Source organism: Pseudorasbora parva, chromosome 17 (assembly GCF_024679245.1).
Source record: "Pseudorasbora parva isolate DD20220531a chromosome 17, ASM2467924v1, whole genome shotgun sequence".
NCBI classification, from domain to species: domain Eukaryota; kingdom Metazoa; phylum Chordata; class Actinopteri; order Cypriniformes; family Gobionidae; genus Pseudorasbora; species Pseudorasbora parva.
In genome coordinates this window covers 8,091,391-8,110,645 of record NC_090188.1, presented here as the reverse complement: position 1 = coordinate 8,110,645, position 19,255 = coordinate 8,091,391, and the positions used below count along the sequence as shown (strand labels likewise).

The following is a 19,255-nucleotide window of genomic DNA, read 5'->3' as shown; positions in this document are numbered from 1 at the left end:
CGCGTTGCTGTTTCCGTGTGGAGTTAAAAGGGTCAACTCTGTGGCACCGCATAACTATTGATGTGTTAAAAAAATAATAATGAGAATATACATATATATCCAAGTCCTGATCGGGAGGTAACGTCCGATTCCTATCGAGTCTAAAATCACATGAAAGGGCCCAATTTCCAATCACGTAATCGGATTGGGACATTCCTATTGATTAGCATAATCTGTCATGATAATCTATAAATAGCTCTACATAGAGCTATAAATAGATGTGGGAACTGTTGTAAGATGCACAGAGCCAAATAATATCTGCTGCATGAAGATATAACAGGTTAGTTTAGTTTAATTACGGCTATAACTTAAGTTGTCATCTTGCTTTTATGATATGCTATTGCACTTGTGTTTGTACTCTATTACAATAAATGTGAAAAGACAGATGCTTTTTTGAGTGTTCCAGGGGTCCGGTTTGTGATGTCACTAACCCGTGAATAAGCTTGTGAAGTCCCTACCAGCCGTTTGTTGTAGTTCTTAAAAAGTGATTTCTGTAAAAGAAAATATCTTTTTCATGACAGAAAAACATGAACATGAACATGAACACACACACGCACGCACGCACTCACACACACACACACACACACACACACACACACACACACACACACACACACACACACACACACACACACACACACACACACACACACACACACACACACACACACACACACACACACACACACACACACCTATTTGCTATAACAGACTGTGAGCTCATATTGTCTTCTACAACACGTCAATACAAATTGTAATGCAGGTTGCTAAAAAAAACTGTATTTGAAAGATGGGACAGCAGTTATTAATTGATCCAACAACATTATATAATATAATAGACACATAATACTCATTTCATATGCAAAGAAGCTGTTAAACAGTCTTAAGGACAACAGTAAAAGCATTAGTTTAGTTGTAAGGGTCAGAGAGACAGGGTGGAAAATGGTCATAAAAAGGTTCAGGTGAAAACAAAACTTTACTAACGTTAAAGGTAGTAATGTAGAATTCATTTTAGTGGGCCAGAGTTTGATAAACACATTCTCTCCCTGTTTGCATCAGTAAAACCGTTCTAGATGAAAATCAGATGCACATTTGCATAGGAGACGACTCATAACTCAGTTGTGCCAAGTACCTTTGAAAATCATTAGGAACAGTTCTGTTTTCTGCACCAGTTCCACATATAGCAACACATTTTCCACATTTGCTTTCTTGAGTATGACACATTTTTTCATGAGTTGCATTTTGAGCTACTTTTAGCAGTATTGTGCATTAAAAGGGACAATTCATACGAAAGAGAAAATGATGTCAGAAAATGAAAATATTTTGAAAAGGCGTCTTTTTTTGTCCATACAATGAAATTCAGTGGTAACCAAAACAGAATTTCCCCCCTAAATTATCTGAAAAAAGAAAGCCATACAGGTTTAGAAAATGATGGTGGGTAAAATATAGCAGTTTAAAAATTTTTTTTTTTTTTTTTTACATTTTTGGTTGAACTGTCCCTTTAACAGACAGAAAAGGCCCATAAAAGCTCATGCTCATGGGGTTTCAGACAGAATAGAAGACGAGTATTGTTTGTCGTTCTTCCATGATTTTCCATTTTAAACCGCTTGATCTCATCTTCCCTTCCACACCTCCCTTCTAAAAATCCATTTATATCAGTCACTTCATAACAAGGGCTGTTCAAATGGTGGCCGTTATTCATACGCAAAACTATGCACCTGCACAAGAAGAAAAACATCTTTTTTCTCTCTCATCCTTCACATGACTAGCAGCAGGCTTTCCCTTTTCTTGCCGATTTTTCACAGCAATTAAAGGCTTTTCTCTTTGATTGAGTTAATAGCCTGGATCTAGGCTGTCAGTTTCTTCCATTTCCACTATGCTGGAGACTAACGATGCCTAGCCAATCCCAGGAAGCCCCCGTCGGGACCCTTTCACACGTCTGCGGCCTCTCTCTCGCTCTCTGCCTGGCCCCCATTGACCCTTTGCGGCCAAGGTGTGAGGGGCCTCTCTGGGTCTGTGGTCTTGAGGCCCCCTATCCTTTCTGGGGCCCCTCAGCCCCCATGTGGCCCTCTGTGGGGCACAATGCACTCTCTGCTGGAGATTGGCCCCTGAATCACTGCTTTCAATCCCACAATGCCTCACTGCCAAAAGGGGGTAATAGGATTTAAGGTTTGTGTGCTGGTGGGTCTTCTGAAATATATGTCATTTTTCTCTCTTTGCTCTCCTCATTTCTTTCGGTTCCTCCACCTTATCTTTTCATCTATAGTGATTTTTTTTCTTTGAGATGAAATGATACAAATGGCAGAAAAAACTAAAACAAATGGGTGGAGCTAGAAAAGTGATTTGGGAAAAAACAAACCATGACAAGTTTTGTATGCATTTCTTTGCAGTAGGTTCATTCTCGTGTTAACTCAACACGTTTGAGCTTCCGCAAGAACCAATGAGGTTCATTCTCGTGTTACGCAGCACATTTGAGCTTCCGCAAGAACCAATAAGGTTCATTCTCGTGTTACGCAGCACGTTTGAGCTTCCGCAAGAACCAATGAGGTTCATTCTCGTGTCACGCAGCACATTTGAGCTTCCGCAAGAACCAATGAGGTTCATTCTCGTGTTACGCAGCACGTTTGAGCTTCCGCAAGAACCAATGAGGTTCATTCTCGTGTTACTCAGCACGTTTGAGCTTCCTCAAGAACCAATGAGGTTCATTCTCGTGTTACTCAGCACGTTTGAGCTTCCTCAAGAACCAATGAGGTTCATTCTCGTGTTACTCAGCACGTTTGAGCTTCCGCAAGAACCAATAAGGTTCATTCTCGTGTTACGCAGCACGTTTGAGCTTCCACAAGAACCAATGAGGTTCATTCTTGTGTTACTCAGCACGTTTGAGCTTCCGCAAGAACCAATGAGGTTCATTCTCGTGTTACTCAGCACGTTTGAGCTTCCTCAAGAACCAATGAGGTTCATTCTCATGTTACTCAGCACGTTTGAGCTTCCGCAAGAACCAATGAGGTTCATTCTCGTGTTACGCAGCACGTTTGAGCTTCCACAAGAACCAATGAGGTTCATTCTTGTGTTACTCAGCACGTTTGAGCTTCCGCAAGAACCAATGAGGTTCATTCTCGTGTTACTCAGCACGTTTGAGCTTCCGCACGAACCAATGAGGTTCATTCTCGTGTTACGCAGCACGTTTGAGCTTCCACAAGAACCAATGAGGTTCATTCTTGTGTTACTCAGCACGTTTGAGCTTCCGCAAGAACCAATGAGGTTCATTCTCGTGTTACTCAGCACGTTTGAGCTTCCGCACGAACCAATGAGGTTCATTCTCGTGTTACTCAGCACGTTTGAGCTTCCGCAAGAACCAATGAGGCTTGTTCTAACGCAATAAGCAGGTTCTGCTTAGCATGTTTGCTGATCAATGTTTATATGTGAATAAAACTTATTCAAAATAAAAATAAAAATAATAAAAATAAAATCTGTTAATCATATAAAGCGATTGAGTCTCCAGAAAATTTGGACTTAATTACTCAGTCCTCGTTATGAACTTTCTGAAACTTCAAAGTGGTAGTTGCATAAGCTGTTAATGGAGGGACAGAAAGCTCCCAGATTTCATAAAAAATATCTTAATTTGTGTTCCGAAGATGAATTAAGGTCTTACCGGTTTGAATCGACATGAGGGCGAGTAATTAATTAGATCATTTTCCTTTTTGGATGAACTAAACCTTTAACATTACAGTGGTCAGACAAACACTGAAAATTCGGTCTGTTGCTGGCTTTTTAACCTGGCTATAAAAAGACTTCATTAAGGTCTTTCTGCCATTTATCAGCCTTCTCACAGAAATATTATATCCATCACTGTCTTAACTTCTAATTAGCTCTAATCAGAACCAAAAAGTCCTTCTCCAACCAAAAACCCTTTTAAGTCTCACAAAGTATTAGTTTTAGTCAGTTCCTTCAGAAATACTGGTTACTTATAGTCAGTAGAATGTTTTTTGGGGGACCATCACAATAAAGAGCAGATATTAAGCAGACAGTAATGATGGTTAGTTGACATGAAAGTTACTTATAGTCAACAGAATGTTCAAAAGGGACCATCAAAATAAAGTAAATAAGATACTAAAATAACACTGCTAGTGGTACAGAAATTGCACATATCTGTTCAGGAACAGTCCCAAATGTGATCCAGTCACTGTTCTCATGGTGCTGAAAGCAAGCGAGGTCTGTTTGGACTGGTTCTGGTGGTCCTCTGGTGTCTCTGTGACCAGCTGTTGATGCTGTATACAGACAGCGGTCGTGGGTGGTTTCAGATTCCCCCGGTGATGTTCAATGGACGTGTCTAAGTTTGGCTGCGGCTGAATTGATTGGTGATTATTTGGCCGTGTCTGGATTTGTGGGGTCTCGTTTGGGTCGATCTCAACTGTTGAATTGTCGAATCACTAAATGTGTCTTGGCCGCGATGAGGTCTCTGTGGCGGTCGTGTTGGTTTTGTCCTGGTCTCAGACACCAGCTGTGACCGAATTGAACCGCGTTGGCTGCGATTGCTTGGCCTGGGTGTGAGGATTGTTAACTCCGTCTTGGCCGCCATCGCGAGATGACCATCGTGGCCGATTGTGGTTGGCTCGGCGGCACTCCGGGCAGAATCTGTTTCCTGACATCTCTGTCGGGCCTCCTGCGAGCTCACTGACAGCAGCGCTGAGAATGACGGAGCGGAAGGGGCACAGGGTCACAGCTGCAGAGACGAGAGGGAGAGGGCGAAGGGAAGATAAAGAAAGCACATGTGTGTAAGAGAGACACAAAGAAAACGCAAGAAAGCGAACAGGGTGAGAACAGAAAAAGAGAGACTGTGTGTTTGTCGAAGATAAAAACGGGGGGGGGGGGATTTTGTGGTGGGACAGAGTTTCGAGGGGGGTCAGTGTTAGCCATGATTTCAGACAGCATGAGTCTGTCAGTCACAAACCGACACACACAGACCCCAAACAACAAATTCCAGACATGAGAACCCCTTATTCACAACTTAATGTTCATTCATTCATAAATATTCTAAATTAAGAGTAAAAAGTGGCCTGTTGTGGCAGAGCAGATGATCATGAAGAGGATTGTTGTCCTTTTGAAACACATTTTCTGTCACACACAGAGACAGGATGCACTGCAGCCAATCAAAACAAAATTGAAATCAGGATTGGCCAAGTGCAATAATTAAACCTCAAGAAGGGTGTGATTTAATTAAAAAAAATATATAGCCTACATGCATGTTACAAAAAGAAGTGTGTGCGGACTGAGATGAACTTAAAAGTGGATCTAATTTTCAGTTCAGTTCACTTTGAAGGTCAAGTACAATGTGAAAATAACAAAAAATCTAATCAAATCATATCAAACTTTTAGTAATGTGGTCTTAGTAAAAAATAAATAAAAAAAAACCTGTGGTGTATCCACAGCAAAACAAATTGTTTAGCCAAATAGTAAAATGAGCAACAAGCTATCGAAAGTCAACAGGTTTGGACTCGTGGGCCTCCAGGATGGATTTTCAATGGCTGATATCAAGAGAGCAAGGTCGCCAACTCACAGTACAATTACACTGACCTGAGAGTGCTCTTATAGCTCCAGTTTCATTTAAGCATCTCATTTGCCTCACATATTTCATCTAGAATACTCGAGGAAAAATAAAATAGTCTCAAATGAGACGATTGTTGACATAATCTCAAATTTATAATGAAACATTTTATATTAAATGATATATATTCTCAAACTCAAATATATCATAAATCTGTATAAATGCACATTGTGTACATACATGTTTTTACTGCATAAAAATACTGCATGTAATTACATTTGTAATTCATTTCTGTAATTACATCAATAATTACACATCCCTTACTCCTAGCCCTACCCTTAAACTTACCCATACCACCACACCACACCATACCACTAGTAATTGCTTTGCGAGTAAACCTCACTCCTCTGACCTCAAGAGACGCTCTAGCGACTGACGCTACAGGTTGCAGCCTTTAGCCTCCTTGTTAGAGTGTCCGACTCTCATGCCAGCGGACCGGGGTTCAAGTCCTGGTCTGAACAGTAGGGCACACACACATATACATACATACATATATATAAATATCTTCATTTAGTCTCCTAACTATGAAAGAGCACCTTTTACCTACATTTACCTCTGTCATCCAGGTCATTCAGAATTAATAACCAATAAGCCATTAACAAAAAGTAAAAAAAAGGTTAGTTTGGTCTCTGTACTCTCACAACACCTGTTCCGATGTGCCTCAACCTCATCACACACGCACACACACACACACACTTCCTCAGCATTCATCAACTCTAGATTTACGATCAGAGATGACAGCAAAGCTGTCTCCCATCGCCAGGGGCAAAGGGCTGATCCTCAAACCCCCTCTGAAACCATCTTCCAGGTGCAGAGTTCCCTCTCTCACACACACACACACACACACACACGCACACACACGCACACACACGCACACACCCACACAGCGAAAGTCATTTGTAGGATGTCAGCCAGTGCTAATTTTTGAGTGGGTAATGAGCCTGCCCATCAGCTTTATATGAAGAATCCGTTTCCTTTCAACACTGCTTTCATTTTGTTTTCCTGCGGCTGATTTATTGGCCACAGGTGAGTGTCTGTGTGTGTTAATACCTTTTCAAGTTATTTTTGTATTCTCCAGGTTAACCGATTATAACTCATCCAAACATTAAACACACACCTGTGCAGATAATGTCCCGACACAAAGCAAGGCGATTTCCTGTCCACTCTTGAATTTGTCTGTAAGGGTGATGTTTCCAGTGTCCTTGAACGTTCCTGCGGTGCACAAAGAGCAAAAGACACAGCATTCAATCAATGCGAGTGTGTGTCTTGTTTGTGGTCGTACTTGTGCAGGTGTGAGAGTGACAGACAGATAAAAGCGCTGCACAAGAGGCCGTCTGCACCTCTGCCTTTCTCCCACAATCCCTCATTCACAAACAAGACGTGACATGGGATGGGAGATGCAGAGGGGTTTTTGAAGGCTTTTTGTCTCTGTGTTTTGTTTGCACTTGTGTGTGAGTGTATTAATCACTAAATAAATGGGATTGAGCAATGGAACAGTGTGATGAGCTCAAAAGATGCCAAGTCAACCAAAAAATATAACCTTTGAAATGTATTTGTTGTTTGCGCAGAAATAATTATGATGCCTTGTAAGATACTTTCTTTAGGATGAAGGTGTCATCACAAATATAATGGAGATTACAACAAGCTAAGTGAAAAAAATGAAATCATACAATTTTTTAATCTTTTTTGCATCTTGAATGGTTTAATAGCACTTCATCATAACACTAGCCAACATTTATTTGCATGTTAATGCGTTAATTTTGACAACCCTAATATGTAATGAAAAATAATAAAATAGATGTCTAAATATAATAATAATAATTGTATCAATATATTTAAATAATGTTATATTATATTTATTTTTTTTAATTTTATGAAATCTAAATAAAATATACAGTTCTAATATTAACTTGAAATATATTTAATATTTGTATGCTATATATTTTTACGCTTATTATAGAATCACTTTTAGTTTAGTAACATGCTAAAATCTCTCTCTCTGTCTATCCTTCCAGTTTCTGCGTGTGGAGCAGGATAAGGAATGCAATATGGATTGCTCCGGAGCTCCTCGCAAGCCGCTGTGCGCATCAGACGGACGGACCTTCAGTTCCCGCTGCGAGTTTCTCCGCGCAAAGTGCCGTGACCCTCAGCTGGAGGTCATCCGAGGGCAATGCAAAGGTCAGAGTTCACTAATCATGCGTGAGCCGCTGCTGGTTGGCCTGATGCCCTTTGTGGGTCAGGGTCGAGGCGAGCAGGGTTAAATCCATCCAGGGATAAATGATTCTTTGATGAGACAGAGTGGGATTTTACAGAGTCCAACACTTTATCCTCAATGACATTTCCAATTGTACTCTTAAGAGGCGTATACACTAACAGCGATTTGAAACAACAAAGTTACCTGAAGTGAGACCACAAGATTGACCATTGGTATAGATCAGCTTTGCTCCTTATTTTCCGTATCAGTGTGTCCTAAAAAAACACAAAAAAGTACAGACACACTCTAAAAAATGCTGGGTTAAAAACAACCCAAGTTGGGTTGAAAATGGACAATCCCAGAAATTGGGTTGTTTGAATGGGTCCATTTACTAGGGTTCAAACAGCCTAATTTCTGGGTTTGTCCATTTCTAACCCAACTTGGGTTGTTTTTAACCTAGCATTTTTTAGAGTGCAGCTTAAATAAAAATCCATCAAATGTATTAACATTTTGTGCCTCTAACACATTGTACACTCTAAAAAATAACCCAATGTTGGGTCATATATGGACTAACCCAGCAGTTGGGTTGTTTTAACCCAATAATTGGATTGTCTTAAGCAAATATTTAACCCAACCGCAGGATTTAAACAACCCAATCGTTGGGTTAAAACAACCCAGTCGCTGAGTTAAAACAACCCAATTGCTCGGTTAGTCCATATTTGACCCAACATTGGGTTAAAACAACCCAACATTTTTTAGAGTGTAATCATGGCCACATCGGCATGGGAAAAAAAATCCTATAAACCAATAATATTGTAGAATAACATTCACTACACTCTAAAAAATGCTGGGTTAAAAACAGCCCAAGTTGGGTTGAAAATAGATAAACCCAGAAATTGGGTTGTTTGATCCCATGAATGCACCCATTCAAACAACCTAATTTCTGGGTTTGTCCATTTTCAACCCAACTTGGGTTGTTTTTAACCCAGCATTTTTTAGAGTGTATCGAAACCCATTGGATCAAAGCAAGACTGGATGGTGTATTCATGTCCTGCTGCATGACATTTTTGTTCCCTATATTTAGACCAGGAATTAAATAGAAAATATATATCAGTATTTAAAAAAAAAAAAAACATACAACGACCGATGCATTTTCCCTAAATACGAAATTAGCATTACTCACTCTAAAAATGCTGGGTTAAAAAAAAACCAAGTTGGGTTGAAAATGGACGCACCCAGAAATTGGGTTGTTTGAATGGGTCCATTCACTGGGTTCAAACAATCCATTTTCTTAGTTTGTCCATTTTCAGCCCAACTTGGGTTGTTTTCAACCCAGCATTTTTTAGAGTGCTGCAATTTTGAAAAGATCTTGATGGGGATCTTGTCCATTTAAAAATAAATGTACAGTGGTGTATTCATATCTGTGAGAGATCGGTGGTCATTCGTTGTCAGTACCCACAGAGGTCAAACGCCTCTCAAACGCTCTCATTGTGTCGGGCTCAGCCGGAAGACTCTCGTGCCCTGCATCTTTTCTTTTTCTTCTGCTCAGAGCTGTCTTTCTTTCTGTTTCCCGCTCACTCTTTCTTTCCCTGCACAATGTTTCATTCTTACGGCGGGATTAACAAGGGTGTGAGAAAGAAGGAGAGGAGAAAAGAGGTACAAAACGAGGAGGAATTATGTTCCACTAAAAAAGAGTGAATGAAAACCAAATAAGAATGATTAGATTGGAAAGGGAAGTACATGCACAACTTGCAGCTAGCTGTGCACATGTATAACAAATGTTAAATGCATAAATAATAAATGTCACCAAGCATAAAAATATAGCCTTTGAACCTTTTCTTTTGCTCTGACCTATTTTAAAAATGTTCCACTCTGGAAACACTCAGCGTCCTTCCTCTTTAATTTAACATTTATTTAACACATTTTCCAGCATTCATCCATTGCGATTAGTAAATGCCATACTCTAAGCAATACAATATAACGTGCACACAGATATTGTGTAAAATAGCCATGTTTAAATAGACTGACCTATATTTTAGTGATATTTTTCATTACTGAAAGACAGTTTTTACATATATTTCTAGGCTGGCATTAATCATCTCATATACCATCTTTTTTTCCGCCTGCAATGCATTCTGGGATTGCCTTACTCACCATTTTGTATTGCCTCTCTTTCCACCCTTTCTTGCCATCCCAGACAGACAGTGTTTTAATGATTTGCCCAGTGGATAAAGTGAGTTTATGTGCCCAGTTGCATCAACGACATACACACACATTCACAGATGCCTTTCAACCTGCTGGACACCATGACCTCACACAGTCTCAGCACACCCCTAGACTGGCATTGAGATACTGATGACTCCAGTAGGACTCCCAACCACACACATGGATCACCACTTCTGAAACATCTTGAATTATTCTCTGTCTAAGAGGTCACATGTCACTGCAAAAGAAACCAAGTCTTATTTCCCGCTTCATTTTCTTTCTCCATTACCATTCTTTCCTTTCCTCCCAAGAAACACCAGTGCCACATCAGTCAGAGAGCGAGAACGCCAGAGGACTTGCCTGTCGGTTTGAATTTAATGCACTCGCTCTCTGTGGACTTTCTGTTTTCTATATTACACTGACACGATGAGCAGGAATGATGGGAAATGAAGGGTAATGTTATATATAGAAAAAAGAACGGACAGAGTTTGTGAACAAATTAATCATCAAGTTTATAGTATTTTTCAAGATCTGCAAAGAAGATGAGTCATGGATTTTTAAAGAGGCTCCAGTGTCAGTCCTCATAGGTGACGATTGAATGGAAGTGGATATATGTGGAAGAGTTTTCCATATGACTGACCATTTGGACTGAATTCATTTCTGCAACAAGTTTTAGACAAACACTTCTTTTTTTTTTACTTCTTCAAATTTACATCTCTGTTTTTCTCACTCCCTTTGGTACATTTTTCAGATCAGAATGGAAATTCTCAAAACTACCTGTTCAATTCTCACATCATTGTGTCAGTTGTGCACATCAAAAAAGCAGTTTTTCATTTCGTTGAGCAAGTTGCAAATGCTTTGGTACATCCATGCAAATGATTATGTACAATTCTCTGTTGTTTTCTACATTATCAGTTGCTTATGTCATGTTGATTAAAATGTATTATATTGGGTCTCTGTGGAATAGTCTCACCCCCCACAACATTTAGGCACAAGCTCATAGCATAAGTCTTTACATGCAAAAAAGTTATCATAATATGTCAAGCATATTTCTATACTTTCTATATTTCCATTAGACTTTTTTTCTAAATCTGTCCTGAATTGGTAAATTGCTCCCAGGTGAATCTTGACTTTCTCTAACGAAGGTGCTTCTCATGAAACATCAACTAGCATATATATATATATATATATATATATATATATATATATATATATATATATATATATATATATATATATATATATATATATATATTTCTACAGCACCGCACGACCGTTTTTCCTATGTTCACATTCTTTATTTTTTATTTTTTAGTGTGCTATTCAGTGCTGTCTTTTCATTTCTGTATCTCCATGACATGTTCTGTCATTAAAATACAGTACAAACAGTAAGAGTGTAAATTTGAATCTTTTCCATTCTCTTACAATTACACTCACACATACACTAAGATGTAACTTACAATTGACAATAATTGTCATCAAAACTTTAGCCATTGTTTCCATCAGAACATCCCTCCAGAGTGAACTGTTATATTGACAACATGACTAAACAATTTGAGTTTTATCCGTACACAATGACACAAGGACTTGTCATTCTGATGGCACTGACATGTTCATTGACACAGATATTTACTTTTGAGAAATTAACTAAGGATTTTGAGCAAGAGAGTGGCTTTTGCAGGTTATCCATGTTGTTTTGCTATTCGTACAAATTGTTTTGAGAAATGCACTTACTGTTTTGCAAATTGTGAGTTTGATTTGAGAAATGTACCAAAGCGACTGAGAAAAACTGTAATATGGATGGTTATAAAGTGTCTATATCTAAATCTAAATCTGTTATGTCTCCAGATACGTCCAGGTGTGTGGCAGAGAAGAAATACACAGAGCAGCAAGCTAAGAAACTCTTCCCGCAGGTGTTCGTACCCGTCTGCAACCCTGACGGAACCTATAGTGAGGTAAGAGACGGACGGACGGACGGACGGACGGACGGACGGACGGATAGATAGATAGATAGATAGATAGATAGATAGATAGATAGATAGATAGATAGATAGATAGATAGATAGATAGATAGATAGATAGATAGATAGATAGATCGATAGATAGATAGATAGATAGATAGATAGATAGATAGATAGATAGATAGAAGGAAGAGCAGATAGATGGACAGACGGATATACACACAGACAGACAGATAATAAGATGAATGGAAAGACGGACGGACGGACAAACAGACAGATAGATGGAAGGATGAACAGATGGGACAGACATAAGACATACATCATGAGAGTCAGATGCTCTAACACGGAGGCTAAAGACTGTAACTTCTAGCGTCAGTCGCTAGAGCGTCTCTTGAGGTCAGAGGAGTGAGGTTTCCTCGCACAGCAATTACTACTAGCTGGTCTCCGTTACAGACAGACAGACAGATAATAAGATGAATGGATGATTGGATAGACAGATGGATAGTTGACAGACGGACGGATAGATAGACATTTAAGTATTTTTAAACGTCTTATTTTGTCTCTGTTTCTGCTGTGTTAAATAACAGGTTCAGTGCCACAGCTACACTGGTTACTGCTGGTGTGTTACAGCCAGTGGCAGACCCATCAGCGGCTCAGCAGTAGCCAATAAGAAACCCCAGTGCCAAGGTACCATACTTCACCGTCTGTTTTTCCCCTTTTGTGAGTTCACACTTACATCAAATTAAATAGGCGTGCTGTCCGGGGGGAGGGCTCCGGGCTCGGAATTTGGCCCAAACCCAGAGTACCCCCCTGTGATAGAGATACCCTAGAACTAGACTGAACTTTATTATAGATTGTGTTGACATCTAATAAGAGTTTGTTAGAATTAAGTGAGGAGATGGGGTGGTGGAGGGATACTAAATGAAAATGGTCAACGAAAGAAGGTAAATCTGCTGTATATATACACACCTCTTATTGTTGATTAGCTTGATGTGCTCCACTCGTATTTAAGGTTTAATTATCTGCACGTGCTCCTCCCGAAATTTTGTTAATAAAAACATCACTTATTCAATGTCTTCTTCAATTAGGTTCTTTTTTTGTTCGCAAAAAAGTTTTGACAGCATCAATAATATTCCAAACTGTAATATCAGTGTCGATGACATAATCTTGATAGTCTGGCACATGAAATTTAGGGAATTTAAATTGAGTTAAATTAAAGTGAGTACGGCATCCAGAGCTCCTCAAACAAGCTTTAAACGTGGTGTCTAAGCCAGTGATGGCACTGAGCAATGCCAGAACACAGCTAATCCTAATCTACTGAAACATTCCAGCATAACAATACCACATAACCAAAAGCACATGCAGTAAACTACCATAGAACCATTGAACGCACAAAACTGAAACTCTATCACTGCAGGCCATGGGTTCCTGGATCATAACATAGTTGGCTTGGCTTTGTACAACAACCACAACTTCACTAGAAAAGGACCAATTAGATTTAATTGCACATGCAACAGCTTAATCAGTTAGGTCTGGGGGAGCATCACAAAACAAATGCGCGTTTGGCAAGCGAAGCGGCCGAGCTCAAACATTCTTGCTCTTTTACTCCAAGATAGTGTCATATGGCTTTTACCCCCTGCAGTCTCCATAACATTATCATGCACCCCTGTAGAGGCTTTAAAGATAATTAAAAACGTAAGTCACTTTTCAAAAATAAAATTAGCCATATTTGCACATATCCATCTGTAGCACATGTTTGAATGTTCAAATTTAGAACACACAAAATTCTAGGTGTATATTTGCTAAAATGTTAGCGGGAGTAACCTGTGATTGTCCTGTTGATTTTCAGGGTCCAAGAATGATAAAGTAAATCCGAAGGAACCAGGAAAATCAGGTAAATAGCCTCAACGATTCCTTTTGATATGGTAAAGACTTTCATGAGGGACAATCTGCTCTGGCAGCTACGTTTCAGTGTGTGTGTGTGTGTGTGTGTGTGTGTGTGTGTGTGTGTGTGTGTGTGTGTGTGTGTGTGTGTGTGTGTGTGTGTGTGTGTGTGTGTGCATGTTTTTGTGACATATGAGGACATAAATGTGTACAATGACACTGGTATGACACAGGTATTAGGGAGAGGGTGAAATATGAAGACATTGGCCATGTCCCCACTTTTCAAAATGCTTATAAATCATACAGAATGAGTTTTTTTTAATGTAAAAATGCTGAATGTTTCCTGTGATGGGCAGGTTTAGGGACAGGGGCAGTGTAAGGGGATAGAAAATATGCTTTGTACAGTATAAAAACCATTACGCCTATAAAATGTCCCCATATGTCACAAAAACAAATGTGTGTGTGTGTGTGTGTGTGTGTGTGTGTGTGTGTGTGTGTGTGTGTGTGTGTGTGTGTGTGTGTGTGTGAGCCTGTTTATGTGGTTTATGAGGACACAAATATGTATAACTACATGGGTATTACACCGGTATTACACTATAAATGTGGTTTATGAGGACATATCAAATGTCCTCATAATTCAAATGGCCTTAAAAACATACTAAATGATGATTTTTTGAGAAAGTAAAAATGCAGAATGTTTCCTGTGATGGGTAGGTTTAGGGGCAGGGGCAGTGTAGGGGGATAGAAAATACGGTTTGTACAGTATAAAAACCATTACGCCTATGGAGAGTCCCTGTAAACCACATAGACCAATGTGTGTGTGTGTGTGTGTGTGTACTGCAAGTTATGGCTTGCCATTCTAATATTTTGTGAATTGAGAGTGCTGAAGTTGCTTCAGGGCTAAAAGTAAACGGTCGTATGTTGGAGTCGTTAAACAGAGAGACGACGTAATAACAGCCTTTGCCTTTCACAGTCGTTAAAGCGTAATCGAAGGACTTCACGGTTTTGTTATAGTACCTCCGTGAACATTAACCACTTCACCCAGACATCATTTCTCTTCTTTCCAGATGAAGACCTTTCTCATGCACTAACACCACTGATTTTCCTTCCTTCACAAAGCAGACGAGACCACCTGATCTCTAGATAATCACCTTGTTTTTTTGTCTTTTCCCCTCAGTTTTAAGAGGAATGTCCTTTTCAGTTAAAACTCTCAGGTGTGGGAGATGTGAAGGTTTTTGTTAAAGTTCATGTATTACCCTATTCTAAAAATATTATAGATTTTTTTTAAAGATATAAGATATACATTTTACTTACAAAATGACCAGGTATACTTGGCACTGTAATATTATTAATAATTGATTTATGTTAAAAACAGCATGCCTGCTCTTGACTTAGTCACTAGACAAGTTAGAATTTTGTTTGCAGTTTTATAATAAAATAACAAAAAAACAACAACAACAACAACAACAACAACAAAAAAAAAACTTCCACATCAACACAATCAGTTTAAAAAACTAGCGAACTGCCTCGAAAATCCTTATGAGATGGGGGACAAAGTGAGAAAAATAAATATACATGTTTACTATTACCCTTCAGGACTGTCACTAATGATTTTGGTACTCGAGTAACCGTTTGATTATTTTGACAATTAATGGAGTAATTTTTATTTTTATTTTTTATGTGGTAGGGCTAACAAAAATAATAGTCCTAAGCCAAGACCATTTAAACCTTTAAAATGACTTAAAACACATATATAATAACAACGGGGCAATAATATTTGGTTCAAATTATGTTTTAAAAGCAAATCATTATATGATTTTATAGAACAACAGTTAAAATATATAATATAAACAATCATCTTGTGTACATTATGAATTCTAAAACATGCCTGCAGAGGGCAACCAATAGCCTATTGTTGTTACACTTTACGGCAGATCAAATCCTTGTTTAATATTGGCCAAACCACATTTAATTTAAAAGTTATCTTAATCTTTATTATTTGGCCACTTTATGCTAGAAATACAACACTCACTGTAATTTCTTGAACAAGAATATGTGGACGTTTTTTTTTTTTTTAATCGTGATGACCAGTTCACATATTTAGGAACATATTGATGTATTCTCCTGTGTTGGTGTGTAGGCTTATACATGATTTACCTTACAAATCTGATGAAAGGACGCACACTGCGTTCCCAGATTAATGTTATACGGAAGTCCAACTCTAGAGCAAATGTAGATATGGAGTTTGAGACGTGCATTCTGTGGAGTGTGCCTCTTCTAGTATTTTGACCTCTAAAGTCTGATTTGGATTCTGATTGACTGTCAGTGTTTTTATCGTTCATCAGCTGGAATAAAATCGTTGCGAATGTGGTTCTAAAGATATTGTTTCTCTGTGCCGTTATCGTTATATTTCTGGTGTGGACTCTGCTATTCTTTTACACTTGGATTGATTTTTAAAACGATGCCTTTAACAATATTGTTACAATTAAAGGTGCACTATGCAAGGCTCTACATAGTGCCCATTTTGGGCGCATTTACGCCTGAAAATTACTGCGTGCGATTGTGAAAAAATATTTAGGCGCACCGGTGCGAGTGACCCGATAGATTCTCATGAATGGATGTGTAATAGAATCAGAATAATTACTATATATATTGAGACAGTATATCATGAAGATTTCTTCCAAACCGTGTTTTTGTCTTACCCTGAATCACTATGGTACACATCATAAAATAAGTGTTAAAGGGATAGTTCACTTTGAAATTAAATTTTGATATGTTTTAGCTTACCTCATGGCATCCGAGATGTAGGAGTATTTGTTTCCCCCGTAGTTTCAATTTTGATCATTTTAGGTCAAACCGTTCTTGTCTGTGCCTCACATAATGCAGGTCTATGGTCACCACCTCAAAGAGCATACACAGAGAAGTCCAAATGAAACAATCCCCCATTGTATATGTACACACTGATGGCCTAAGACACGAAACGAGCGGTTTGTGTGAGAAAACGAACAGTATTTATATCGTTTTTACTTCTTGTACACCACTACGTCCGACTGATCCGAGGGTGCGCGTGCGTGTTTCCTGTGGTGTACAAAACATATCAAAATTTAATTTCAAAGTGAACTATCCCTTTAATATTCCCGCTGCGGATTAGCACAGTGTCTGCGCGACTCGCCATAGACACAAACAGAGAGAAGTAGATCCGGCTGCAATGTTCTTCTGCTAGACGCATGCGGTTCTGTTTATGAAGCGCCAGAGCGCCAAAAGTTAAGGCTTGCTAATGCCATTGCTCAGAGTATTGGCATGGTTGCATATGTAAAACTAGCCTGGTTTTACCAGACTCTCGTACATTTCATTTGTACATAGAGTCTGGCCACTCTCCATTGACAAGGGTTTATTTCCGCGAAGGCGGGCACCCTGTTGAGGTTTAAAGCTATTGGATCTGCCCTGAGCCACTCTCGATCTGCCATAACCAATCGCTATCGTTTGGTCGTGACGTATGTCATGCGCCCTTCGCCTGTTTCACTCATGGAAATCCGACAAAATCAAAGTGCACTTGTGCATGCCACCTCAGTGATAAAACTATAGGATAAAACCTAAAACTTGTGCATTCGGATTGTGATTTATTCATGCCATGGTGGACAGGAGAGCTTTGTGATCGGGAACGCGGCGCTCACGCGGTCCGTAACATCATTGTATGCTGTAAATAAAATGTCATATGCTTGGTATGATAATAAATGCTGCTATAAATAACGGACCAATTCAAATGTTTAAATGCTTTTATTTTAATTTGTTTGAGCGGTGATAAAATGTATTGCTCTTCTAAATACTTGCCAGCATTTTAAGGAAATACAAGTCTAGAAATGCATCCAAATAACAGCAAAGCAACCGTATGGTGTTCTGCAGTGGTCAAAAATGAACAGTGAATACACTGTTACAAACAGTACATACTGTGAATACACTGTTACAAACATACAAACAGTGAATTTTTAAGTGATATATTGTTGAAAATTCAGAAATGTGGATTCGGACAGCTGTTACATCAACATGAGCTTGCGTTTGTCAAAAGCAGTAGGTAACTCGGCCGGGGATTTTTACGCGGGTGGTGAGAGACGGACGGCAATAAAATCACTGACCAGTCCCTGTAACTTAAATGATGGCAATGCCTTCCAACCCCACGAGAAACAGTTATCGTCCGAATAGCTTCAGCCAACTCCTTCATCACTAACGAAGCGATCTGGAAAATCAAACTTTTCCCGAATTTACCCTGTTGGAGGGCCACAACATCATGGCCACCAACAAACCCCAGCAAAGACTGTTATTGCTCCGGCTTTAACTTCTGGATGTTCGGCATGCAGCGGTGCCACAATGCAATGAATGGTTTAGTTTGCATCTTTGTCCGCCGCCATTACTGAACTACATCTCTGCTCAAACTAGCGCTCGACATCAACGTCATCGTTCTCAGCCACTCCCTCTGTTCGCTGATTGGACCGGTAAAAATTTGTTCGGAGAAAACCATAGACAGTAAAAGAAATGGACGGAGCGATCCCATTGCCTTCTACGGCGTTAAGTGATGTCAGTATAGGAGCACTCACTTCCTGATGGCTGAGCGAACTGCGCAGGCTCAGACTGAGCTTGACGACGTAGATGTGACGTGAGCCTCCTGTCGGACAGCTGTAGGTCTTCTAGTAGTTGTAGAAAGTGAAAGCTGAATCACTTTGTTTAAATATTTTCTCCTGTTGCTTTTGGCTCACTATCGGCTTCTCCCCATTCTTCTCCCTTGACTTTATCAGACTTTATGTCTCCACGTCCCCCCGACTGTCTCATAGACAGTAAAAGATTGCCTGTGAGCGTCTCCTCAGGTCTATACGGTAATTTCTCAACTGTGCGACAGTCGCGTTGGTTATGATGCAATAGTTAGCCTATTTTTACAAAAACAGCTTCTACGGGGCGATAGTGTAAGATACAAGGTAACGGAGCCTTTTATGCATTTTCGTGTTTCTTTAGAAATAAACAATGGACAAATGGAGTCTTTAAACGTCTCAGATGTAAAGTTATTCACTGTCAAAGTGACTCAAAAATGAATGGGAGTCAATGGGATGCTAACAGCAGGTGATGGCTTGGTTAGCAATGGCCGCCCCTAGGGGTGGAACGCTTTCCGAGCGCTAGATTACCCCCTTGGAGAAAACCTAAGACTACACAGCAGTCCCAGACGTAGTACTGAAGGAAAATGAAAATTGAGCGGAAGTACGTAGGAGGGCAGAGCCAGGCTAATGTAAAACTAATCTTTTACAGAAGTCCAATAGACAAGTTGATTAAGTAACAACGTTTTAGCCACCCACAACACTGTCTATTTGGTAAAAATCAAAG

The 19,255-nt window shown here is 39.4% G+C and overlaps 1 protein-coding gene across 4 annotated transcripts in view; it reads left to right on the top strand.

Moving 5' to 3' along the window:
• The window catches only part of smoc2 (SPARC related modular calcium binding 2), a 54,124-nt gene that overhangs the window by 3,976 nt on the left and 30,893 nt on the right, over positions 1–19,255 (top strand). For all 4 annotated transcript variants that reach the window (XM_067422479.1, XM_067422481.1, XM_067422480.1 and 1 more), the window contains exons 2-5: positions 7,660–7,822; positions 11,892–11,998; positions 12,592–12,691; positions 13,854–13,898. In XM_067422479.1, coding sequence (XP_067278580.1) covers positions 7,660–7,822; positions 11,892–11,998; positions 12,592–12,691; positions 13,854–13,898 — 415 coding nt within the window. The remainder of the gene's footprint in view (positions 1–7,659; positions 7,823–11,891; positions 11,999–12,591; positions 12,692–13,853; positions 13,899–19,255) is intronic.